We start from the raw sequence: 26,263 nt of genomic DNA on the forward strand, positions 1-26,263 counted from the left end.
ACTCCATGAGATCATGGGCTCCCAGAGTCAATGTAACTTCCTCAAAGTGCTACGACAAGGTGGTAATGGGAAGGAAAGCAAGGAAATGAGCTCTAATTTGTATCTCAGAATAATTCTGCCTTAGGCCCCGAGCAAGCATCACAGCCAGGCTATGGTGCTGCAGAAGTGCCCTGCAGCTTGTGCATTTGCAGACCCAGGGCTTTGCAGAGGGGCTGGTCTCTGTCTGCCAGCGGGATGTGAGCTGAGCAAGTGAGGCMGGACGTGGCCTCGAGAGCCTCTAGATGTCACTGCCAGGCAGCAGAAACCAGAGCCAGGCTGGTGGCACAGCTGGCAGCAAGCACTGAGAGCAGGGAAGGGCCACTGGTGGGTGATGGCAAATGCTCTGAAGAGTTTGGTGCTCCCCCTGTCTCTCTAGGCCTGAAGAAGAGCAGCTCTTGCCATATGGGATTGTTGGACTGGCATGAGAAGGAAGATTGGGATTGCTGCATAAAATATGGATTTTCTGTGTAGCAGTGATGTGTTTCAGTTCCTGCACAGCAGCAACAAGATCCTGTAGAGCAGTAAGGCCAGGTCTACCTGGTAAGGCCAGGTAGAGATCATTTGAAATACAGCTGGCACCCTAAATGCTAGAAAAAAACCTCCATTTGCCTTGGGCTTGTGCTCAGCATGGCCTAGGTACCTATGGATGGAGGGTCCGTCATGACTAGCTTCATACCCATCTTCCTGAGTCTGGGGTAATGAGAGGAGAGCAAAAAAGGTCACTGCTGCAAACAGCAGGAGCTGAGATGTTACTGGTCTCACATGCATCCCTCTGGCCGTGTGTATACACACACACATCTGTCAGTCCAAAACTTGCTCTCTTGCCCAAGAGATACCCATGACCAAATAGCCCATGTTCAAGAACTGCCTTACATTGAAAAATAATATTAGTGCCTGTCATGAAGTATTTCAAGATTGCTGAGGTGGTTTTTTTGCTTGTTTGTTTTAAAAAGCATTAGCATTAAGATCCACTCATCATCTTGGATATGCTTGGAGAATCCCATGGGATCTAGCTGGCGCTTTCTTGCTAGCCAGAATTTGTCTGACAGAAGTGATCTAGGTAAAGCTGTCTGTCATAAAGCAGGTCCTGGGGAGGGCCCGAGGCAGGAAAGGGTCTGCGGGCAGCACTCCCTGGTTCACAGCCAGCGAGGCCCTCCCTCTGCCCTCCAGCACAAAGTTACGGAATAACATGCTTTCTTTTTTTGTAGTAAACCTGCATGAACTGTAGTAGTTTCATTGTGAGACATATAGAGTGCTGCTCTTCTGAGTGCTCTGTAGGTCACCCAAAGGTGGTGATGCTGTGCTCAAACCCTCCCAGGTGAGCTGTGGACCTTCCTGGTCTCCCACACCCATACAGCATGGTGACATGGGCACCAGCACTGCTCCCTCTGGGGCCTTCTGGGACAGCCTCCACACAGGCCTCCTGCTCCGACAACACACGCAGGGCCAGGCCCTGAGGCAAGGCATGAGGAGAGGCTCCTCCTCCGACCACTCTGCGATGGCTGAGGCAAGGCCTGCAGGCTGTGAACACTGGGATGGCAGAATCTGCATTCAGAGGTGCTTGCTCGTAGGCTCAGTTGTCAGTACTTACACACCAAAGCCCGTTTGACACTAATGGTTTCCTTGGATCCCACCTAATTTCATCAGCTCTTTATCCTATCTCCAACTCTACGGAGTTCAGCTCCACTAATCTTATCCATGTCAGCATAATCCTACTCCCTTAAGGATCTTAACCTCATGAAGATTTAAAAATAAATGGTTTGTTTGAAGTCCCTTTCTTTGATTTCCAGTAGTGGGCATCTTTAGGCCTTCCCAAACTTGTGTCCCTGAGGACAAGATGTTTTCCATAAATAAACAAACAAAAACAGATATTACCAGATTGCCTGAATCTTAGAGCTAGTTTTCAAAAATGTCTGAAACCTAACAGGCTGCACTAAAATTTCAGAGCTGGCAAACACATATGAAGGTGCAGAGAGATTTTACTAGAGTGCCTGTAAGGTTGGGCTTCACTGCTTAATCACATAACTTTACCTGAGATGTGGAAGTGTTCCCTCTTTATGCACCGCACAGCTGATTTAAGTTGCCTGTTTTTAATATTGGTTGCTGTGTTTGTGAACTGTATTAAACTTCTTGTTGCTTTTGGAAGTAACAATTGTTGTTTTATTATGGCCAAATCATTGTTTTTCTCCCTGTTGACCTGTTTTTTTCAGGCTACTAAGCACACTTGACTTTGCTTGTGGGATGGTTAATCAACCAGTCTGTCACAATGATGGATTCCTCCTGAATTGTTGCTTAATTAGCTTGGTTAGAAGTATAAATCAAGTGGAATACCAATTCTTCTAAGGCTTCAGACAAGCAGCCATGCTCGGCTCGACAACAATGAGTTATTGCTTTCCGCCAGAGTGTGAGATCAGCATGCAGGCTCCAAMCCCCCAAACCCGAAAGGGCTACAGGTTTCTTGGGAAGAAGAGCCCTCGTTACACAGACCTAAACACAAACCGAAATGGTGCTTCTGAGAACCAGCCTAATGTTGATGCTGGAGCAAGGGTGTGAAGATCAAGTCAACATGATGCAGCCTGGAGGTGGACCCTGGCCGGCAATCTGCACAGCAGCAATATTTTAAAATCACACAGTTAAGTAACTAAGTACTTGTCTTCATAGTTATTTATTTAAATATCTTTGAAAATCTGTGGGACAGGTTCATGGAAGTGGTTTTTTTCTGAATAAGTGCAGGTTGATTTGATAATGTCAACCTTACACATTACCTTGAGTGGCGATTCTCACATGAGGTGTGTGCTCTCTGTTGATGACTTTTTAACAAAGCAAAACTATGTCACTCAGTGACAAGACCAAGTTATTAGAGACAAGGATCTTTGTCTCATGACAGGCAAAATTACCTTCCATAGAAATGTAGTTATGCATGATAACAAAAGGAAAAGTAATATGTTGTGTGCAAATTAAGATCTTTAAGACCAATCTTAATGCACTGATCTTAACATTCAACAGCTTACTGTTTTTATAGATGAGGCTTTCAAGCAACAAAAATGTGTGTAGGCTTTTTGTCTTGGATTGAATTAGGCAATTTACCTGGCAGGGTAATAGCCCATGGTGAAATCTATGTAGCTACAAATAKCTTGTTCCCAGCAGTTTTAAGCCAGCTCGAGTGTCCCTGTGCTGCATGGCAGTACATCACACAAAAGTAGTTCCACATTTCTGCATACACTTTTTGAAATCGTAGGCTAAATTGAACAAGTACACTTCTCTGAAACAAATCCGCCTTTTTAGCAAAGCGTATTTTTCCATATCTGCTTGTTCTAATGGTCTTTTTTTTCTTTATCAGCTCTATCTTTTATTTTCAGAGACATTTTGGATTTCAGAAATGACTGAAAACTTGTCTATTTTTTAATAATTTTCCTTTTCCCCACATTTCCTGATAAAGTTTGAAATTATAGTTTATGCAATGCTGATGTTCTGAAGTGACTAATGTTCTCCACACTGCAGCATGTGGACAATGCATCTGACTATAATATAACATAAATGTGAGGCCCTTCTTCATCTTCTAACAGAGCTGTTGCTCTAGCGTGTAACGTCTCACAGCCAAATGAGCAAATTTGTTGTTTGCATGTGGAAGGCGTGATGGAAACTTGCGCTGCAAGTTGTGGAGTGAAATGATATTGCCATGACAACCTTGACCGGTTTCATCCACCAACATTTGCATATTTCTCTTTGACATTTTCACAGAGTTTTCAGGGACTTTTTTTCTTAGTAGTCAAGTGGGATGGACTTTATTAGATTTGTTTTTATCATAGTGCTAGAAGTGTGAAAGCTGAGTTGGTGTATAGGCTACGGAAAAGATAGAGTTATTAAGCAGATTTAAGTTAAACTTTTGAGCACGCATTGTATAGGAAGAAGCCCTGAAGTTTGGAAGATATCAGGACAAAGAAAGAGATGCAATTCTGATAAACTTGTCTTTTCCCAGTCAGTCCTGATTTAGGTGGCAATCATGAAAACACACTGATCAATCTGCTCTGCGTATCAAATACTTCTCATTCCTCCCACAGCAGATAAAATGTACCCCCTGCAGCCAACACACTTTTCAGTATGGACAAGATTTTTTTTTTTTAATAAAAAGTAACCAAAAATATTGCACAGCCTCTTGTAACATAAGAACCTTTTCTTCACCCTTTTCTTCTATCATTTAAAAATGAGACAAACTAAGAGAGAACTCAAATCAAACTATATCCTACTTGTTTTTGTTATCTGAGAAGCAGACACACTTCACAAATAAAAGGCTATATTCTGCTCTCATCTGGAATGGAGCTAGTGGCTTCCATGGCTTCCTGGCTTCCATGCAATATCCAGCAGAATCAGCCAYATTTATTGCCTGAAGATGAGGGAAGGAGCTCATGATCAGCACTTCCAAGCAGTATGAACCCATTAAGCAAGTTATGCAGTACCAGTTCTCCTGGGGACCTGTTTCTTTATCTCCATCCTCTCTCTCCAGAGCAATTCCAGTGTGCCAGAGAAGGACTTTCTATCCAGACATCTGAATACCATCAAATATAAGCAAATGTTCACATAAAATGCCAGCTCACTCTTTCACCGTGTTTGATTTTTCTGAGATCCCCACTGATAGTTCTTGCATGGAGCAGCTTTGGGCTGTGTCCTGCTGAGAAGAACATGGGCACCTAAAACAGATGTAGGGAGAGTGGTTCAGAACACAGATGACTGGAGGTCAGCCAGCAGAAACCACTAATGATAAAGATATTTTTTTCTAAAAAACGAATTATCCTCATACGGAAGCTCCGGGACAGTGGACTAGACGAGTGCACGGTGCGGTGGATCGAGGGCTGGCTGGATGGCAGAGCTCAGAGGGTGGTGATAAATGGGGCCGAGTCCAGTTGGAGGCCTGTGGCCAGTGGGGTCCCCCAGGGGTCAGTGCTAGGTCCAGTGCTGTTCAACTTGTTTATCAATGACCTGGACGAGGGCACGGAATGCACCCTGAGCAAGTTTGCRGATGACACCAAGCTGGGTGGAGTRGCCGACACTCCGGAGGGCTGTGCTGCCATCCAGAGGGACCTGGACAGGCTGGAGAGTTGGGCAGAGAGGAACCTCATGAGGTTCAATAAGGACAAGTGCAGGGTCCTGCACCTGGGGAGGAATAACCCCAGGCATCAGTACAGATTAGGGGTCGACCTGCTGGAGAGCAGCTCCACGGAGAGGGACCTGGGAGTCCTGGTTGACACTAAGTTAACCATGAGTGAGCAGTGTGCCCTCGTGGCCAAGAAGGCCAATGGGATCCTGGCCTGCATCAGGAGGAGTGTTGCCAGCAGGTCAAGGGAGGTGATTCTGCCCCTCTACTCAGCTCTGGTGAGGCTGCACCTGGAGTACTGTGTGCAGTTCTGGGCACCCCAGTATAAGAGGGATGTGGAGCTCCTAGAGAGGGTCCAGAGAAGGGCAACCAGGATGATTAAGGGAATGGAACGTCTCTTGTACGAAGAGAGGCTGAGTGAGCTGGRCCTGTTTTCTCTGGAGAAGACACGGCTCAGAGGGGATATGATTAATATGTATAAGTTCAGGAAGGGAGAATGCAGGGAGGAAGGGGACAAGCTGTTTTCACTGGTTGCCAGCGATAGGACGAGGGGTAATGGCCACAAGCTGAAACACAAGAAGTTCCGTCTCCAGGTGAGGAGCAACTTCTTTACTGTKAGGGTGACAGAGCAGTGGAACAGGCTGCCCAGGGAGGTTGTGGAGTCTCCTTCTCTGGAGGTCTTCAAAACCCGCCTGGATGCCACCCTGTGCCACATGCTSTAGGTGTGCCTGCTTGAGCAGGAAGGTTGGACTAGATGATCTGTAGAGGTCCCTTCCAACCTTAAATATTCTGTGAATCTGTGTGAATCTGTGAATTTTTTTCCTAATAGAAGTTAAAACGAACACAGATGTTCCCCCTCTTTTTGCAGTGTTACGTGCTAGGAAAGCAAACCTATGCCAACCTGAGGACTTTTACTCTGTGCTGGCACTGTGGCAAGGTCTTCCCACACCACACTGGGTCAAACCAGCTGACAGTGAAGTTGCCCATCACTGCTGGCCAGCAGGGTAGATGTTACACGCTCCTGGTACCTAAGAGCAGCTCAAGGCAGTTGAGATACCACCAGCCTTTCCCAAGGAATCAGACTATCTGACTTCATGTTGTCCCAGGCATGTCAAGAAGCTGGGAAGCCGGTAAAATATCTCAAATCTCCAAACATTTGATGAGTGTTAACTCCTGGTGTGCTTTCCCACATCACTGATGATTTGTTAGGCTCTAATTTAAAGAGTTTCAGTCCTCTGAGGGGCATGTGCCGTAGCTGCCCAGTCACTGGCTGCGAGCAACTGGTGAATTGCTCAAGTGGACTGCTTCTGAACACCCTGCAGGCAGAATTTCATTCAAAACTGTTAAGTGAAAATTATGATTAATGTTATATTTGCCAAAGTTATGATCAGTTTATGAATGATTCATGAAAGGAAATAAGGAGAGCAAATAGACTATGAATATCATTTGCAAGCAATAATTTAAAGCAACTTCATCCCCCAAGACAAGGTCCTTCTAGTCTTATATTTAACCTAATGATAAGCCATGGTGCAATGGCCTGGTCCTGTGTAGTGAATAACTTGTTCCAGGAACCTCTGGAAATCACAGATTTCCAGACAAAGGGAAGGTCCATGATCCTAGGCTCACGTCCTGGGAATACAAAGGGTGAATTCTCACTCGGTGCCATGGAGCTCAGCAGAAGTGTGCTCAGCAGTGAGCAGATGGAGGTGCCACAGCCTCACATCCGAACAAGAACTGAACCACGGGGCAGAGGCAAAGAGCCCTCCATGCCTTAGGTCTGAATCCATCGTGCTTTCCCCTGCAGGAGTGCAATTCACACCCTGAGTCTGTATTTTCCTTGTCAACCTCTCGACAAAACTAGTGTCCAGTTTCAGCTGCCTTCAAAAACAGGGTGTGTGGTACCAGAGATCCTTTTAAAATATTATTTACTATTATAATTCCCTTCTAAAGAAAAGCTCATCTGGATGCAGTCTGTAGGTTGCAGTGACAGAATAAGGAATTTTTTATTTTGTTTTTTACTCACTTTTCAAGCATAGTTGATAAGGAAAACGATGTTTTGCCAAGGGCACTCAGTGATCACCAGTTATCTGGTGATCCCAGCCCTCCTTTGCCTTGCCACAAGGAAGGTCCCATCCCTCCTTGCCTTTGGCAGCCCCTCTGCTCCCACACTCTAACTAGTACTCTAACCTTTTTTTTTTCCATTCTCAACCCAAATTCTTATGTAAAATCCTAAAAATAACAGTAGMAACATGTTTAGCATTCCTACAGGCTCCCCTATCATCCAGATGGAAAGTGTCTCGCAGCCTGTTTCTCTTCCCTGCCCTCACTTCCCTTCGGCAGCTCCTGCCAGCCCTACTCCAGCTGTAGCTGAAGGCTTCCTCTCTCTTAAAAATAACTCTCCTCCCAGGGTGAGCCTTCTGTAGAGCCCCCCGGCCAAATCCATGGCTGCTGCTGTGAGGAAACTCCTTTGTGCTAAGCATGCATAGTAATAAGGAGATTTCTTACCAGCTCTGTTGAGTCTTGATTTTCTTTTAGGTGTACATGACGAGAGTCAGCCACTACAAAAAGGAGAAGGAAAGGTGCATATGATGTTACAGGGATGCTTCAGGCACGTACCTCAGCGCTTTCAAGGATGGGCCATAGTGACTGCAGCACTCCAGTTCTGTGCAAAATGGGTTAGGGGTTTGGAAATTGCTTTCTCACTAGTTCAGACCCAGGAAGATTTTCCATATGTTAGTTTCCATGCATGGAAAACAGACTCGGCTCCTGGTGCAGCAAAGAAGCAATGAACTAAGAGCCACACTACTGAACGAAACGAAACACATCCTTTAAACAGCAGCTGGTAAGATTGCTTTTTTTTTTTTTTTTTTTTTTTTTTTAGGAAAGAACAAAATGCCCTTCTTTTTAAATATTGTGTTGTCAAATAACAGTCTCTAGGCTGATAAAATGCAGCAGTTGGGCATATCAACATGGTGCACAGTAGGATTCTCGGTTCAGACTAGCTGATAGAAAGCTTGATGTATCCTTGTTCCGCCAGCTATCCTTCAGGCTGTGCTTTTAAGACAGACAGCAGCAGTGAGCATTTGTCTGCTATTTCTTTCTTTTAAAACCAAGATGCTTCACAATCCAAAGTTAACAGATGGGCAGGAAGAAATGAGGGCATTGAGCTGTTTTGTCGTTCCCTCAAAGTCACTGGGATCACAGCAAGGAGAGGCTGGCACAGGTGAGAGGAGACCTTGTTAAGCTGCGGAGCCAGTCCCCGTCCAACACTGCCTTGCATGTACCCAACAAGGCTGCCCAACCAGATCGGTTGCTCCTGGGGAAAGATCTCCTCTCTGTCACTATGCATCTCTGGGCAGGTGATACTTGGCCCCTATCAGTGTCCATGGCCATTCTCCCAGCTGCATCCCTGGCACTGGCATTGCATCTCTCCCACCAACCCGCTCCATCATCTTGCTTTGCAACTGGAAAGAGAAAAGAGGCAGGCAAGGGAGAAGGGACATCAAAGGAAGATGCATCCTTACCTTCATTGCAGTCATCGAAAGCCRAGTTCCACCCTCTGCTAGGTTTTGAAATGCATCTAGAGGTAGGATAGAGAAGAGCGTGGGTCTAGGAGGAACACAAAGCTGCTGGGAGTAGCTGCAGCACAGAGCCAGGAGGCCCCGCTGCACTTGGCCTTTCTCATGCACTGCCTAACCTCACCATGTCCCTGTGCTGGGGTGGCCCTATCCCCCCTCCKCCTTCCCCTGGGATCACAGTGGGATGTGAGCCACACGGGGTGCAGCAAGGCCTCCCAGGCATGGATCTGAGCACACAACACCCCAGCTCTGTGCTCCAGCCAACGTGGCCAGCTGCCTCTCTCTCATGGGTTGTTTCTATAGCCTGAAGAATGGTAGGAGAAAGGAAGAGTAACCAAACCCATTTTCCCATGGAACAACTTTCTTCTGGTCCTTTTCCATCCTCCATGGCTGTGAGTGATCACAGCATGCCCCATGGAGCGATGCACTCGCAGTCATTAGTATGCCTTGCAAACTTCTMCTAGGGAATATGAATGCAGATGCTGCTGTTATTCATCTAGACTTGGAAATTATCGCTGCTGAAAGTTTTCTGATGGAATACTTTGCAGCCAGAAAACTCAAACCCATCCAAATATTGATATTCTATGAGCACTTTTTTATTTCAGTTTGTCTAGGAGAAACATTCAAATCCAAGTGTTTGGATAAAGTTGAAACGCAGTGTTTTCAGTTCTTTTTATTTATTTTGAAATTACTTTTCACTTGGAAATGTGCTGTTATGAACAGCAATAAAAAGGAGAACCAAATTACAATCTGCCTATCCTAGAAGGAGGCATTTCCGTAGGCTCACCGGGCTCCTCTCCAGGATCCTCTTTCCTGCTCTGATTGGAAAATGATTGTAAGAGCATGAATATTTCAGCACCTGCTTGGCTGTAGGTAAAGCACAAGGGTGGCAGGAAGGCGTGGGGCCAGGGCACCACAGCCTGCTGCCCACTATGCTCTCAGGATAGGAAAATATCCTGTGCTCACAGCCAATGGAGCTACCTACAGCTGAGCTGAAACGGGTAACTGTCCCTTGACTAGTCCCTTTCCTCCACTTAAACAGACTTTGCAAAGAAGCTACTGCTGCTTTTGGCTTGGGTCTCATCTCTGGCCATCTTGAAAGGATGAGCAATGATTTAATGGGACAGATTTTATCTTTACTGCTGCATTCACATCATCGTAAAGGTGGACTACCTTTTATTCCCGTTTGGCACAGTTATCCTCTCCTGTAAAAAGCCTATTCACAATGATTTGAAAAGTTTGAAAAAAAAATGTATTCCACATTAAACTCTCTGTAAAGTGATAACTGAAAGACTTGAGAACAATTTCAGATACTCATTACAGATAGCAATGAAACTTTCAGTGATTCCTTTCCAAATGGATTTAAAGGAGTTGTCTTTATACTGGCACGTAGTATGCAAGAGGATTCTTTTAATATGGGAAAAAAAAAGAGAGAGATACTGCTATAATACTGCTTCAGCTGTAAGAATTTCTGTCTGCAGCAAGTGACATACATAATAAGGGAAACATGGGTGTTTAAAAGCCATCTGTTTTTTAAGGAAAAAAAGTATTAAAATAAGAAAACAGACTGACTCTCATCTGCCTCTGCTGCACCCCCTCAAAATGCCATTTTGGAGCAGTGCTGCTCACCCTAACTGCTAGTGGCCCATAAAATATCRGTGATAGAACAAAAACTGGCCAAAAACGGAGTGCTCACTTCAGCGCACTGCTAAAGCCCAGCTCGTTCCAAAGGCTGCAACTGTTGGGTTCTTAAAGTGTCTGCATTTCCAGTCAAAATGCTTGTAATAATAATGGTAAAAATCATGTTTTTTGCAAAGCATAACTCAATTCCCTTAAAATGGAGAAAAGGAGAAAAGARCAAGGAGAGCAAGGAGCAGAGGAGATTCCCCGGCAGCAGGACTCACAGGTCATGGTCTCCAGGCGCAGCAGGCAGCAGATGAAGTCGCACAGCCCGATCCTGCCGGCGGCATCGCCGTAGCGCAGGGCCAGCAGCCGCAGGAGCTGCTGGTTGACGGGCAGACCTGCACGCAGGACGTGGAGGAGAGGGCAGTGCTAACAGGGGCACCACCGCTTGCTCTCCTCACTCCAAGTGTGAGCACAGCACTGTCAACGCTTAAAACTGATTTACTGAACAAGAGAAATTTTCTGCGGAGTGCTGCTGGAGTGATGGCCAGAAAAGCCACTTAAGTTTCCTAAAAGTTTTTTAAGTAGACATGCAAAGCAAAATCACTGCCAAGGACCCCTGTAACAGTGAGCAATTATTCCTTTTTAACTCTTTCAAGGCCATGGACATATATTGAGTTCTGTGAAGAGCAGGCTTCAGTGAAGCACCTCTCCAGAGTTGCTAAAATCACACCCTGTGCTAGTAAAACAGGGATGCTTTGGCACGGTGAGGCCTAGGATACGTCTGCCCTGTAATCTGTTCACCTGGCAATGTTTCTTAGGTAACCTCAGTTAGCAAGAGTGAAGTCTAAATCCTCTCAGCTGCCAAAACATGTCTCAGGTACCTGCTGTTTCTCGTTACTTTATTCCCCCTGCATTCCCCATCTGTTGGATTGCTGGCTCTGGCTGCAAAGGCCTCTCCAGATGCGGATGCCTGGCTCAGGAGAAGGCAAGAGCAGGCCAAACGTTTCAGTTTTCCTCACGCTTTCAGCCTTGGTGAGTGTAGCCAACAGAGGTCAGTACAAACTAAATAACAGCCTCGTGCTGGCGCTTTCCTTCAAGAACTTGCTGGCTGCTTGGCAGGGAAGCACAGAAGGGCTGAGGTGAGAAGGCACCTCTGGAGACCACCTAGTCCAAGAAGCTCTCTCTTCTTCCTCCTTTCCCTTTTCAGCCTCTCCTACACCGCCACAGGGAAAAAAGTTGCACATCTGGACATACCTGCTGCACGTATCGCCCTCTTCAGCTCTGAGGCATCAAGAAATCCATAACGATTTCTGTCCTCCCTTTTGAAAATATCCTGAAAAACAGCATAAAAACACATTTTAAGCCTGTATCAGCATTCCCCAAATTTACTACTGCACCTAATTATGGAGGTTATTTCCCCCCCCTTAATAAGTAGGCTATAAGTAAATGCAACAGATTAAATGGACCATCACAAAGTGCATTTTTTTCTAGGAGGAAGAGCACTACACCATGACTTCTTGCAGTCCCAACCCACTGCTAGACACAGGATCTGGGGAGCCTCTCCTCAGCTTCTCATGTTAAGTACTTYCCAGGTGTAAAGGCAACATCCCGGTCTAATAGAAAGAAAGGAGCAAGGAAAAAGCAGAGGTAAAAAATGGTCAGTTAGTGTGGTGAGAGACACTGGAAATGGGCCCCACTGAGCTGCGCAGCCCCTGTAGTATGTCTCCCCTCAGACTGTTGGTACCATGAAGCACCGGCACCCTGCTCGTGAGACGCTCGGGGTTCGGTGTGGGCAGAGCCCTCACATACCGTGTACTTAGCCAGGCGCCTCCAGAGGCTCCCGAACTCCTGCAGCGTGAGCCATCCGTTGGAGTTGAGCTGTGTGTTTGGTTAAGAATTGAGCCACTAATGAGAGCTGCACCTGCCTGTCCGCACTGCCCCAGCTGCTGCCTGGGACTCAGCCTCATGCATGTAAATGGAGCCAAAAGATGCAGTGGCTGCTGCTTGTTACACGGTGTGTGCCAAGAGCTTTTCTGCTCTCGATTGTATTTAAACTCACCTTTTTTTTTGGCACAGTGTACAGCTCCTAACATCTGTGCTCATAAATATTGATTTGTTTGTATTTGTATGGTGCCTTTAAGCACAACAAATCCTGCAGTGCTTGCTCTGGTTTACATGTAGACACTGAGGCCCGGTAGCTCTGTGGAAGGAAGGAGACCCAGTGCTCCAGGCCCATGTAGCTGGAGCACTTTGCAGTGTCCCTGTGCATAAGGCAGCACAGCATTAACCTTGGCTTGATCCCCCAAGCTGCATAGGATTAACCTTGGCTAGATCCTCCAAGCAGAGCATGCACTGAAGGTGAGATGGAGAGACTGATATTCACCCCTGTTCTCAGTAGTCACTGGCAGCCTGTGAGCTATAAGCAATAAAATAGCTCCTTGCCATAGACCAGTGTCAACAGACTCCTTCTGGGCTGCTCTGAGGGACATATATTGGGACATCATCACCTCTGTACATCAGCTAAGAGTCCTAGGCAGGCATGCAACACTTCACCTATGCAGCTGGGGTGGCAAAAGATCTCAGAAAGCCAAGCTCATCTCCAGTGAAGAACAAGCAGACACTGTCACTGCCATGAAACTTGGCTGAGAAAGGTTGTTCCCGTCTTTGCAGGCCAGGATAGGTCACGCTGTATATGGGTTGTAAGCAGCCTAGAGAGTGAAAAATCCATCTTGAATTAAAGCAGAGCAGTTGCTGTGCCAGCTCCTTGCACGTGCTATGCATTCAGTGTCCTCTTAGACAAGAAGGGCTTCAGGAAGAGGGGAAGATTTCTTTTCTGGGAACACCAAGAAAGCTGGTAAGAGAGAGGCACTGCTGGTCATTTTTATTCACTCACTGGCAGTTTGTAAAGGGCTGAAAATGTCTCAAAGTTATTCTAAGGCATAGAAGAAAAGAGACAGCAAGCAAGCAAGCGAGAGAAAACACACCAGGGAGAATTTATGTTTTCATCAAGAAGCCCTCTTGTTCTACAACAGCTAGCAATGTATTTCCAATGTTGTCTTGTTAACAGTAAAAAGCCTCCGCGATCCATCTAACTAGGGAAAGCTCACACAACAGGATAAATAGCCTGCCAGGCACATGCCTGTGATTCAGCAGTGACAGAGCCTTCCCGTTGACCTCACTGTTTCCTGGAGATGCTGGCAGTGCCGCGGCTTCCCCGGGCAGCTGTGGGTGCAGATGTGGTGAGAGGGCCAAGCTGCACGCGGGCCCTGCGCTGCCTCCTCACTCCAGCCTCTACCTGGGACCCCAAGGCCAAGGTTCGCCAACCTCAGCGGGGCAATCCGAGGACAGTGCCTAGGGATAGCGGTAGGTTCCAGACTGGAGGTTCACCTCAGTCTTTCAGCAGAGACTCTCTCAGAGCCAGGGCACGTGTGGCCAAGTCCTGCACAGACCCTGGGGCGGTTATTTACTGAGGCTTGTGGCTAATATTTACTTGCAGGTTCTCACGCTGGGATGCTCAGCTCAGCCATAACTCAAGGCAAGGATGGGAAGTGCTGGGGAAGTTTATTGCTTCTGCTGAAAGGATACATCCATCAGCGCTAAAATGCCTCTGCACGAATCGAAGCTGAATCTTCCTCCCAGGCTGGCCATTTCGTCTGCAAGGATTGACAAAACGGGAAAAACAGGYGGAGTGGGGTGAGTTGAGGAGGCACCATTGCACCTTGGGGTGAGCTCTACCTCCAGGTCACTGTTTGGAGGGAAATGGCACATCAGGCTGAAGGATCACGTCCCTGGAAAGCTCTGGGACCTCACTCAGGCTCAGAGTCAGCAGCAAGAAGGGCAACATGGGGTAGGGCAGGCACCATGTCATGGGGAAAAAGCCTCCAAAGCTCCGCTCAGTGCAGAGCAGAGTGTGGGGAGAAGGTGCAAGTTGTGCAGGCACAAGTACGTGATCTTGCTGGCAGCCATGCACTGAAGAGCCTTCTGGCACCCAGGCTGGGTTGCATCGCCCACTTCATGTGAATGATGCTTTCTTTTTTCCTTTTTCTCTTTTTTGAATAAAACTAAAGAGTTGTGAGCATGAAGGAGCCCTGGTGGAGGAGCTCCTCATTCTTCAGGCTGCAATAGTGCAATAAGCCATGCTGAAGATTTTCTAAAGAGCATCAGGACACCACTAAATCTTCTAATTTACACAAGAAGAAGGATAGGGAAACGTGTAAAGGCATTAGCTGGGCTGTAAAAGCTTTACCTTGCAGGACCTCTTCATTAAGGAGTTGTTGCAGCTGTGAGGCATCAATACCCGAGTCCTAATGCAGAATAAAACAGGAAGAGAAGAATGTGAGCATAAGGTTTTCTCCTGCCTCATCTTGGTCTCAAACTTCTTCACTCGGGCACTGTCTTCTTTTCCGGCAGACACTTGCAGCGCATTCAGTGTGACAGTCGGTGTCATTTTCACCTTAATGCATTGATATAACTATTAACTGCAAGAGGTCTATTGTGCAAAGACTTTTGGCAGCGATTTTTTTYCTCTTGACTAAGTCAAGGAGTCCTTTATAACAGTTTATTAAACCATTAAAAGCATCGCTGTGAACACACCAGTTTGGCTCAGAAAGAGCAGGAATCAATTACTTAAACACTGACTGATGTCTGGTTTCCAAATGCCGTAAAGATAAATGGAAAATGATGCTGAGGAGAGGAGGGAGTAGCCAGGACTTTCTAATTGCCTTTTTTTTTTTTTTTTTTTTTTTGGTAAAGAAATAAACCAAAGGCAAAAAATGCACACATGCAATCCCACCACCAGCATCACCAAAAATCTCAACTCCTCCTCTCATATATGGGTCTAGACAACCTATTCCAGCTCAGTGTTCCTTTTTTTCCTCTGGGCATTTTGGCATTCCCCCCCCAAAAAAAACCTTAAAAATCTAAACAGATGGGTATGAATATTGGAGATTTTTTTTCTTTTAAAAATCCACATGTCTTTTTGCATTTTATTTTTTTCATCAAGCTGTTGCAAATAAGGTACCTGATTAGCATATCTTAGGAAGATAGTCTTGTAGGAGCTGTCTTGGTCGACTCTCGGTTCCTCCTGGATCAAAGAAAAAGGAACCACACAAATAATTGAGTTGTTCAGGGAGCAGTTTAAGACCTGAGGAGGATGACAGAAAACAGGTGGAATGGAGTTCAGCAAGGAAATAAGTGAGACTAGAGATATGAGGTCTGATTTTTGCTGGCAGTCCTCAGTTGAGACCACCGGCTCAAGACACATGAAGATGCACCTAGAAGAGTATAATAACATGAACAAAAAAAATAGAGCAGCTGTGGACTTTTCCCATCTCTACTCCTTTCTAGGCCCCCTTCTAAGGCAAGCTTGACCTGAGCAACCCTGGGACATGCGAGAGAGGCGGRAAACCTCCTGATGGAAATGGTAAAAAGCTGGTAAAATGTCGTGATCCTCACCCTATAATCCTTTCTCAGGCAAGTGCATTAAGAGATAATTCACACCAGCAAGGCCCACTTGCTTGGGCAAGAACAGAAGCAATAGGTGCTGTGCTTGTCCAAGGTAAAATGCTCGTTAAGGACATGTGCCAAGAAGATTGACAGCTAGTTAGTAGAAAGGATAAGAAGCCACCGTTTACATTACCTCACTAATGGGCCTTAATTGCAGGCTGGAAAACGAATCAAAGGAAAATGACCCGTTTTTTTCCTTCTCCTGAAGCAGTTTTAGATCTTGACTTCAAGGATCAGCACTCAGGCTGTATTACTATAACTAACAGTCCACGCAGAGGCACAGGTTTGCAAGCAAATCTAGCTGCAGACACCAGGAGGACAGCAGCACTGAATAGCCTCAATCTCTGCTGAACAGACTTAGGCTCACTCAAGTTTTCAGGTGTAATTTCCTCTAGGTCTGTGAAGATATACTGGTGAAAATCAGAATAAATCCTTCTGGGGCATGGACTGCTCTGCTTAATAAAGTGCAAGCTCTAAATGAAGCCGTATTGACAGGGAGAACAGGTAGGCCCCTTCCCTCAGGTGTGCCTTCTTTCTRTGAAGAGTCAAACTCACGCTGTGGATTTTTCCTCAGTCTCCCCCACCATGTCTTCTCATTGGATACTCGCTTTACAGATCCTGAGAGAATTTAATGTCTTTGAAAAGACTCTCCCCATCACTGTTTGGTTGATTGATGGGTTGCAGGGTGGGAGAGACAGACTGACAGAATGACTGTATAAATTGTGTTTCCTTAAGAAAGAACAATATGAAAGAGGCAGGTGTGAAGAGGAAGACTTTGATCTGAACCCCTTCTCCCCAGGAAGCACCCTTCTTGGCCTCTCTCTCACAGCAAAGTAAGGGTAGGGTGCCCAAGCTGAACTCAGGACAGAGACCAAGTGGTGAAAGGAGACCAGGGTAGAGCGGTTGCTGGTGTACGGGGAAGGGAAGGGGAGAAAGTTTGGCTAATGACTGGTCATGGTAGCTCTCTGGCAATCATTCACCACCACCAGTCCAATATATGGATTAGTTTGCACAGCCTCTTACCTTTGGCAACACTGGGCTGGGCAGGTAGTTTGGCTTCCTAGAAAAGAGTTACAAGAGTCACAGCTGGGGAGAACAGCCTTTCTGGCACCCTGATTTGCAGATGTGGAAGGAGACAGACACCAACAGGACCACTCTTCCTGGCTGCAGTCCAGCAAGCTGATGCAGTTCAGTCACACCTTCAGTATCCCACCTAAGTTTCCCTATGCAACCTCACATCATTTGTCTTCCTTTTACCTCATTTAACAATCATGAAAATAAAATCAAACACTGGAATAAGAAATCTGGAATAAGAGCACACAGGCTGTGAAGAGGCAAGGTATTTTGAATGTTTGCAGCCTACACAATAGTCAGCTGGGGAATCATTTCTAGAGCTTCTACAGAGGCTGTCTCAGGAGCAGCATTCAACATTTGAGGTTTGCTTTCAGTGAAGAGTTTAGGCAAGCCAGAGGCCTGCAGATTTTCCTACAATTCCTCCAGCTCATGGTGGGGCACCAGCCACCAGACGGTGAACATGATGGTAGCCCCCAGAGCACCCTCTCATCACTTAGTGCTCAGCCTCCTTTCCCCTTAGTAGAGGGCATGGTGCCTCAACTACAAGTAGTTGTTGYGCCTAGCACCTTAGGGGATTCCTGTGGTGCCCTGAGGCAGCCTGAAGAGCAAGGCCCAGACTCGCAGTACTATCCGAGGCACCCACTGAGATTCTCTGCAGAGTTGTCCTGGAGCTTGCTCATGACCATATGTAAGAGTTGTAGGCTGCCCTGGAAAAAGCTGCCTCCCAGGGCTGGGCTGTCTGGTGCATGAATCATCATTTTGAAGTGAGCCTAGTCCAAAGGACAGTCTTCTCATGTTTGCTTTCCATAACTAAGCAGGTGTCAGAGTTGATTCTGGGATATTTTTACTAGAGGCCAATGCCCAGAAACCAATCTCATTCTGGAGATATGGGTCTATGAGGTAAGCTCTCTTATCACCTCCATAATAAAACTTACTGAAGGAAAACCACTGTGTCACTGATGCTCAAACTAATTGGTTAACACTAAATGCTGTGGTTTCCTCCTTAGATAAAGTACAAGCAAATGTTTACATAAAAATCTGGCAATAATTAAGTTACCTCTCATAGCTGGGGAGTCCTACCAGCCAGTYTGTGCAATGAAACTGCCCACAGCGACTGGCTCACAGGATCACAGCCTTTCCCTGGGCTTTGCTTCCCTACCACCCCGAGGAGAGTGGGGACCTGAGGACCCTTACGGGGTTCAGCTGGCACAGCAGTTATGACTCTATTTACTGACTGTTAGGACAAACAAGCTCTCAGTTCTCCTTTCATTAAAGAGCGATTTCACCACAAGTCTGGCAGGACATATTTTATATCTATTGCTCACTTGTGAGCCCCAGCAACCGTGTCTCTTTGCATTGAAGATGAAACCCCTGATGAGTGTGGATGAGCTGTTTATCTGTTCTGCAATGGCCATTCCTGTACTTCTAATTGTATACATCTGACCCCCCTCAACACAGCTTTCTCTTCCCAATGCCCTTATAGAGAATGTTAGCAGCAAATTGACACATTTGTTATCTTGACATTAAATTGTTAAATCTCAGGACACTGTAAGCCTGGGGCCTATGAGGAATACTTAGTATCATCTTACTCATTGTAGTCTTGATTCTTCAGAAAAATTCGTAGAAGAAATTCAAATGGTTGGTTTTCTGATGCAACAGGAAGGACAGCATAAGTTCCTGGGCTGAGGATAAAGTGGTTGGTTACATCTCTGGCTAGGGAAAAGTCTTGTTTTAGAACTCCGGAGTTCTCCTGAAAGAAAAATGTAGAAAATTTTATGTCTGTCTACTCCTCTAYGTCAGTAAGTGCGTTCATAGCAGTCTTGCATTCTCACAAATCTCTGAAACTACCTTGCATCTAAGATGCCTTATCCTCCTCAGTGACAGGCCAAGAGCACCTAGGATACAGCCTCTATCCCAGGATGCATCAAAACTGCACAAGGGTGGAAAACAAGTGAAAGAAATAGAAGGTAAAATGTGGATGAGTAGATTTGAAGTCAACTTCAATTAACATTCAGCAGTCCGGAGTTCCTTCATTCATCAAGGAATGAAGGGTGAATACAGCTACAAGAACTCTCCATAGCATGACCAATAGTGGTCAGAGACCTCACAAAGCATCTCATCCAAATGACAATGCTTCAAGAAACTCAGTCCAAAGCTTCCAGAAAGTGTGGCAAGAAAACAGTATAACCTGATCTTTCGTCTGTTATTCCAGTATTTTTGCTGAGATGAAACAAATACAAGGTAACAGCTATTACCATGATGACATGTAAAGATAGCATAATAAAAAACCCTTACTAAACATATTCCCCAAAATATATCAGCGTGTATAAATTCCATTTAGAATGGTTATACAGCGTGGCAGAGTTATTTATGAGCCATGCCTTTGGGAGAAAATAACATAAAACTGCTATTCTTGGAGAAAAAAAGATGACTACTGTTACAGAGTTTGGGAGGTGTGCAGACTGCCAAGCATTTTGGGTCAGATCTTCAGCTGATAGAAATGGGTGATGTCGCAAAGAAATAAACAGCACAAAATCCTTTTATACTTTTGGGTCTCATTACACATTCCTTCTGGTAAAAAGCAGAAGCAGATTAATATCTCAGCGAAGTCAAAACTGGTGAGAGATAAGAATCAGGCCCTATACATTGCTCAGCTCTATCACACAACATTAAACTTCCCTCACAGCCATGTATTAGTGTTTCATGTCTATATTTAATCAAAGGCTTCCTAGAGCTATCAGATATGTCCATTCAGTTTTGCATCCTTGCCTGCGCTGTATTCCCCTCTCATCCTGCCAAGGGATAATATCCATTTTGCTTCACAGCAAAGATTTGATGCATCTTAGAAAGTATTGAATGATAAATAATGTTGCTGATGAATAACAGCAACTGAAAGCTGTTGAGAGAGGAAGAGTCAGGCCACATGAATCTCTGCAATTGCACCAGCAAAGAAAACCCATGTAAACTTCTAGGCAAAGATATCACCTCTGATTACCCTGCAGCACTGATTGGAGAAGTTGGGAAATAAATCAAGGGAATATACCACCATATATGCACCCTGGAGTTGGCTTTACTGCTCTCAGGGACAGGGTGCTGGGTTAGCTAATAGGAGCCAATATGACAATTCTCATGATGTAAGTGTGGGAATGTTTTCTGTATAGCCTGCTGTGTGGACCTGTACTGTATCACTACATTACTAAAACCTATGATGTGCTCCCTTTCACGATTAGAGCAGCACAATAATCTACGTTTCTTCATTAAGCAGGTACCCTACACTTATCCTGGTGCCCTTGTTAATGGTTTCTTCTGGCCTTGCCATCCAGAAATGTCACAATTCTGAGAAGAATCGGAAGTCTAACTTGAGCTTGAGCTAAGCACTCTATGGAGGCCATGTCATGCAGAGCTAACATATTCACTGAATTTCACCCATCCTGGGGAACATATTAAGAGAAAAATTAAATGAACACACCTGAGGATCAATTTGAGGGGAAGAAAGATGAAAAATAAATACAAAGGAAGAACAACACAGAATTGTCCTTTCTTTTCCCTCCCTAGCTAGACAACTAATCTTTCTGAGGAACCAGAAATTACTTCAAAATAATGCCTGCCTGCCTTTTTTTTTTTTTTTTTTTTTTTACAGCCCAAGAGACAATTTAGTTCTTCATTTCCATTAATCAGTAAAATAAGCCACACAGAAAACAAATGTTCATGATGCCTGATTCTGCTTACCTTGWAGATCAAAAAGCCTATGTTCAATTTCTGTGCATCCTGTGTATTATCAGCATATTTTTGTATGAGTGAAATGACCACATTATAGCTTTTGGGTTCATAGTCTGTCACTTTGAAGAAATACTGAGGGTTCCTTGAATGTGCACCTGTTAAGAAAGGGTTATTATATTAGTATTGGTCACTTAACAGTGCTTAGATGCCCTGTTAGTAGTCTGTTGTCTCGGATCTTGCTTATATAGACCCAGAAGAAGATGCAGTTCCTTTTCTAAGATGCTTCTGATACAGTAGAGCCCTGCAGTCTCTACATCATCAGTAGGGAGTTGAGGCATCTGGAGTTGAACTAATTGGCCATTAATCAACCTACAACTCTCTGGCAAAATAATAAATGCCATGGAGATTTTCCAACCCTGCATCATGTGTTTCTCCTACATGGTACACTTTCTTTGAGACGGGAGAGCAATGATTTTCAATTCCCAGGCAGATTCAATGGCTGAGCAGACAAGAACTCAGTCTTGAAAATCACAACACTTAGAAGACAAAGATAAAACTGGCCAAGCTTCCCTCCTTTTCTTCTGTTAGTTTTTGTCACGGAAAAAGCAAAGTATTGAGAGCTGGAAGGAAATATTTTCTGAACACGAAGTGTCACTGATCAGCAAGAGCAAAACGCTCAAACTGGAGGCAAAGCATTAAGGTGGCATCATCTGCTTAAACCAGGCTGGTCTTTAAGTCAGTAGATATATCGTTGGCTTTGAAAGCTGCATTTTAACCCAAGACTGTTTTGTGACATGGAGCCAACAAGAGGGTCAGTGGCAAAACACATTTCCGAGGATGACAACTCCCTCCTGTTGCTCTCTGTTCAGCACCTCCACCTCCTCTCTCAGCCTGGGCTCTGATGGGTCTCAGTGTCTTCAGTGCACTGTTGTAATACCTTCCCCTGAGGTGTTGATCAGGGTTATGAGGACTGAAACCAGTAAGCACAAACCTGTCTGCTGCTGAGTCAGGGATCGATGGAGCAAATTAAAGCAGCTCCTTCATTGACCAAATGTCATCATCTTAGATTAAAAATCACAAAGCCTCCAAAGTGATGCAGCAGCAATAAAAGTAAAATTAAGTAAGATAATAACAATAATAACTATCATAGCAATAATAATGATAGTCAGAGCTTGCAGTCCTGGCACAAACAGCAAACCCAACAGTCTTATCTGCTCAAAGGATTTTCTACATTCCATACCAGAAGCTTGGAGCAGAATTCTTTCATTTCATATCCATTTAATTTCAAATATTACTTGCTCTGTGAAACCAGCCACATATGTCGCCAGATCAGGCTTTATAATGAGGTCCCCAATAGCACCTACTGCAATTGCCCAAAAAAAGACAGGCAAGCACATTTTGATTTAAAGAGTTTAGGGTTTCTAAATCACAGCTCTTCTGCTTTAACTCAGCAGCGAGTGCTGCTGCTTTGTTTCTGCCTCTTTAGCTGATAGGTGCTGTAATGGGAAAGAGCAGGCTTTAATAACTTGCAATCAATATTTCTGCAAAGCGGAAATCTAAGCGAATGTTTCAGCGTAAGCCCTGGAGGAAAAGAGGAGAGAGGACAGGGTGATCGCAGTGGGCATTAATTACCTGAGGAATAGTTGCTCCTGCCGGTGCTGATGTGCTTGTCCACAGACCACCTGGTGTAGCTGTGATCTCCGAAGTCCAAAAACGTTGGGGTGCTGTTGCATATATACAGCCAGGAAAACTGCTGCTGGAAGTCCTTACAGGACATCCTGCCAGAAAGAAGAAGGTCTTACCTCTCTGTTTGAGATGCCAGCCACTTATTTATATTCACTTGCAATGATCTCCAAAGGGGTCGCAGAATATACCTGCCGTACCTGAGCTGGCTCATGTCCTGCAGAAGCTTCCAGGATATTCCAGCCATCCCAAAGGCCCTGTTTAGTTACTGGGCATGTTCATTAGTGCCTGGTGGAGCCCTATTGTCTCCTGCACACCTCTGCCTCAGTGGCTCTGTGTCTTACCCCACATCCAAGCTTGGTTCAAGCCTTTCAGTATTGATCTTGAACCAGCCTGCTGTTCTCCTGCTGTCCTCAGAACTTCAATCTCAGCAAATGTACATTTTCGTATAACTAATAGCTAATAGGAGGACTCCCCCATGGTTGAACTGGATCTGAGAGTAACCAGAGGTTGGGAAAAGCCACTTGCATCTTCAGACAAGTCATGTGTGAAAACTCAGGCACCTATCCCCTCCAAAGAGCAATCGATCTTTCATCAAGCTTGTCCCTTTACTGGGAAGGACAACATGACATAATAACTAGGCATCAGGGAGCTGAATTTTCAATTCTTTCACTTTTTTAAAAAAATTATTATTATTATTTTAACCAGTCTGTTCCATATGCTCAGCCAACTCCATTTCTCTTGGTCTGTTTCCTTTCCTGCYTTCTGTCAGCCTTTGAGACCATGGGGCCTGGAAAACCTCCAATTTTCTGTTTTCACAGGGCTAACACAGTGGCATACAGAATCACAGAATCACAGAATATTCAAGGTTGGAAGGGACCTCTAGAGATCATCTAGTCCAACCTTCCTGCTCAAGCAGGAACTTCTTCACTGTGAGGGTGACAGATCAGTGGCACAGGCTGCCCAGAGAKGTTGTGGAGTCTCCTTCTTTGGAGGTCTTTAAAACCCGCTTGGACGCAGCCCTGTGCCACATGCTCTAGGTGACCCTGCGTGTGCAGGGGGGTTGGACTCGATGACCTCTGAGGTCCCTTCCAACCTTAAGGATTCTATGATTCTATGATAAGCAGGCACACCTAGAGCATGTGGCACAGGGCGGCATCCAGGCGGGTTTTGAAGACCTCCAGAGAAGGAGACTCCACAATCCCCCAGGGCAGCCTGTTCCACTGCTCTGTCACCCTAACAGTAAAGAAGTTGCTCCTCACCTGGAGACGGAACTTCCTGTGCTCCAGCTTGTGGCCATTACCCCTCGTCCTATCGCTGGCAACCAGTGAAAACAGCTTGTCCCCTTCCTCCCTGCATTCTCCCTTCCTGAACTTATACATATTAATCAGATCCCCTCTGAGCCGTCTCTTCTCCAGAGAAAACAGGACCAACTCACTCAGCCTCTCCTCATACGAGAGATGTTCCATTCCCTTAATCATCTTGGTCACTCTCCGCTGGACCCTCTCTAGGGTCCACGTCCCTCTTATACTGGGGAGCCCAGAACTGCGCACAGTACTCCAGTTCTGGGCTCCCCAGTAGGCATCCTAGAAGTATTACTAAGAAAAGAGAAACTCATTGCCCAGCAGACCCCACAGTATAATGAAAACATTAACAGGAAAATACCAGAATTCGCCATCTTCTTTTTGTCTGTAGAGTTCTTCTCTGCACTTAGGCTCAACATAATCCCACTCAGGAGATCTGCAGACAGGAACAAACCAACACTCAGTTTTGATAGGCACCATTTTCCATAACCTTGGCCTATTCATTAATCTATCCCACTTGGCAATTCACAAAGGATCAGGAGGGATGGGCAAACTCGGTGTTGGGGACAGGACTGTGCTCACTACCTTTGTAGCCAAGACAAGAAAAGAGGATGTTGGTGCTTTGCTGTATCTGTACTTAAGTTATAGGTCCCCAGCTGCAATTGGGTAGTCCTGCCTCTGCCCTCTGCATCCCAATCCCACACCCCAGACCTAAGAGATGAGCAAGGTGCAGAAACTTTGCACTCCCTGATATTATATCGCGGTGCAGAGAGCACATTAGCCAGTGAGTTGTGTTATTTCCAGACAGCAGGTTTGTAATTAAGTGATAATTGTACTTTCTGCAGAGTGTAAGATAAATAAACAGAGCATGAATCAATAATTTATTGATTTATGCAGTTTACCTATGAATGCGCTCTACTGACATTTCAATTACAGTGAGGATTATAGTGCACCCTTCCAAAAAACAGGAGGATACTGCCTGAGCAGATAGCTATTATCCCAGCCCGCATCACCCACTGGCCCATTCAGATGTTGCATGCTGGCCTGATTTTATTTTCTCAGCAGAGCTATAAATGATCCTACTACGAGGCAAAGGAGAGATTCTTGCTATTAAATCACATAAGGGTGGCACCTGTACATCTTTCTAATCAGCAAAACACTTCAAGCAGTTCCACTGGGTAACTAGCACTGACTTAATAACAAAAAAAAAAACCCAAAAAACAATAACAACAACAACAAAAACCCTCTGTTGCAGTCTGTCCTCTGTATCATTAGCTTCTTCTGGGAAGACAAATTTGCTTGTCCATGCAAAAGCAAAGCAGTCCTTACCCATGCAAACTGCACATAGGAGCCAAGGCAGTAGTTCAGTTCAACCTGCACTGCTTTGTTTCTGCAAAAACTCAGGGCCCTTATCTCTCTGTGTCCAAAATCACATAAAAATGTGGTCCTGCTCTTGGACCTCTGCTAAGTATCCACCTTCCACACTGGCAGGAGGAGGAGGGCAGGAAGGCAGATGCACAGCTGCAGCAGGACAGCTCACTAGTAGCAGCCAGGCAGGACTGGGGGCAGGTCCAGGACTTACTTCAGGTGATAACCGTTCTCTCATCCATGACTTATCTGGAATTATCCACTGTGAAAACTGTACTCCTAGACAAAAGGCAACACCTGAGCCAGGCTCAGTGAGGAGCACACATAAAATCAATGCTGCATTAATATTCCCAGGGCTGAGCAGGATTTCTGTGGGCCATGGCTTTGCCGATGGAAGTAAGGCTATAAATGAATTGATTTAGAAATGTCTGCTTCATTATCATGGGTGCTAGGCAGAGCTTTTTTATAACAAGCCTGTAAAAGAGTAACTCTCCTTATGAGATTAAAGCTTTAAAGCCATACTTATCACTCCAGGGGCCCTTCCATTCCCCACGGCCCCAAGGATTCCAGATTCTGATGATGTGCTGCCAACCGTTCTTGTAGAGTATCTGAAAACAGGGAAGAACAAAAGGAAAAATACAGTTACAGCTTCCCACAGTCCTGATATTCAGTGAAGGGAGAGGCAATAAAATGCATCTTCTACGCTGTGGCGGACTGCTTTAACTTTAATTGTAACTAGAAGTCAGTGTGTTTGGCTGCACGGTGAAGGAGTGGTTTGTGGGGAAAAAGCCACATGTGCTCGTGTTTCCCACGTGGGTACAGGAGCAAGATTAGAGATCTATGAGTTTAGACCTATGTCTAAAGTTAATCAAAATAACGCTACAGAAACAGCAGTGTGACTGCCCTCCACACCTCAGTGGTGGTGCACGAAGAGACTGCTGGGCAGGAGCAGGTCCCCAGTCTTACCTCTTTAGCTCCTGTGATGGTGTAGGCATGACCCTGCACAATCCCATTTCTCAGTTCTATGTTCCTCAGCTGCAGAAGGGAGAAAACACAAACCTTAACTCCCTGACACATCAACTCACAGGACTGGCATTTGACGTGGCAGAGAGAGAGACTTGGTTTTATACATCAGCATCTCAGCCATACTGGCTCCCGAGAGACACGATAGCTGTTCCTGCTGCAGCTATAATAAAAAGTACAGTAAATTTAACAAAACTACATGTCTTGGCATGTTTGCAAATTCTCCACCAGCCCACAGCTGGGGCCATTGC

The 26,263-nt window shown here is 45.4% G+C and overlaps 1 protein-coding gene across 1 annotated transcript in view; it reads right to left on the reverse strand.

The window, feature by feature from the left end:
- Nucleotides 1-4,701: 4,701 nt before the first annotated feature.
- The window catches only part of LOC112954830 (calpain-13-like), a 34,783-nt gene continuing 13,221 nt past the window's right edge, over nt 4,702-26,263 (reverse strand). Inside the window, exons 6-21 of the mRNA XM_026048092.1 lie at nt 25,956-26,024; nt 25,512-25,597; nt 23,983-24,057; nt 22,267-22,412; nt 20,644-20,789; nt 18,504-18,664; nt 16,864-16,900; nt 15,356-15,418; nt 14,582-14,639; nt 13,921-13,988; nt 12,145-12,213; nt 11,590-11,668; nt 10,614-10,730; nt 8,656-8,711; nt 7,637-7,689; nt 4,702-4,727 (exon numbers count right to left, since the gene is read on the reverse strand). Of these exons, the coding sequence (XP_025903877.1) occupies nt 7,663-7,689; nt 8,656-8,711; nt 10,614-10,730; nt 11,590-11,668; nt 12,145-12,213; nt 13,921-13,988; nt 14,582-14,639; nt 15,356-15,418; nt 16,864-16,900; nt 18,504-18,664; nt 20,644-20,789; nt 22,267-22,412; nt 23,983-24,057; nt 25,512-25,597; nt 25,956-26,024 (1,257 nt within the window). The 3' untranslated portion in view covers nt 4,702-4,727; nt 7,637-7,662. The remainder of the gene's footprint in view (nt 4,728-7,636; nt 7,690-8,655; nt 8,712-10,613; nt 10,731-11,589; nt 11,669-12,144; nt 12,214-13,920; nt 13,989-14,581; nt 14,640-15,355; nt 15,419-16,863; nt 16,901-18,503; nt 18,665-20,643; nt 20,790-22,266; nt 22,413-23,982; nt 24,058-25,511; nt 25,598-25,955; nt 26,025-26,263) is intronic.

The sequence above is a fragment of the Nothoprocta perdicaria genome, unplaced genomic scaffold, assembly GCF_003342845.1.
Source record: "Nothoprocta perdicaria isolate Ctin4 unplaced genomic scaffold, notPer1 scaffold_51, whole genome shotgun sequence".
Taxonomy (NCBI): domain Eukaryota; kingdom Metazoa; phylum Chordata; class Aves; order Tinamiformes; family Tinamidae; genus Nothoprocta; species Nothoprocta perdicaria.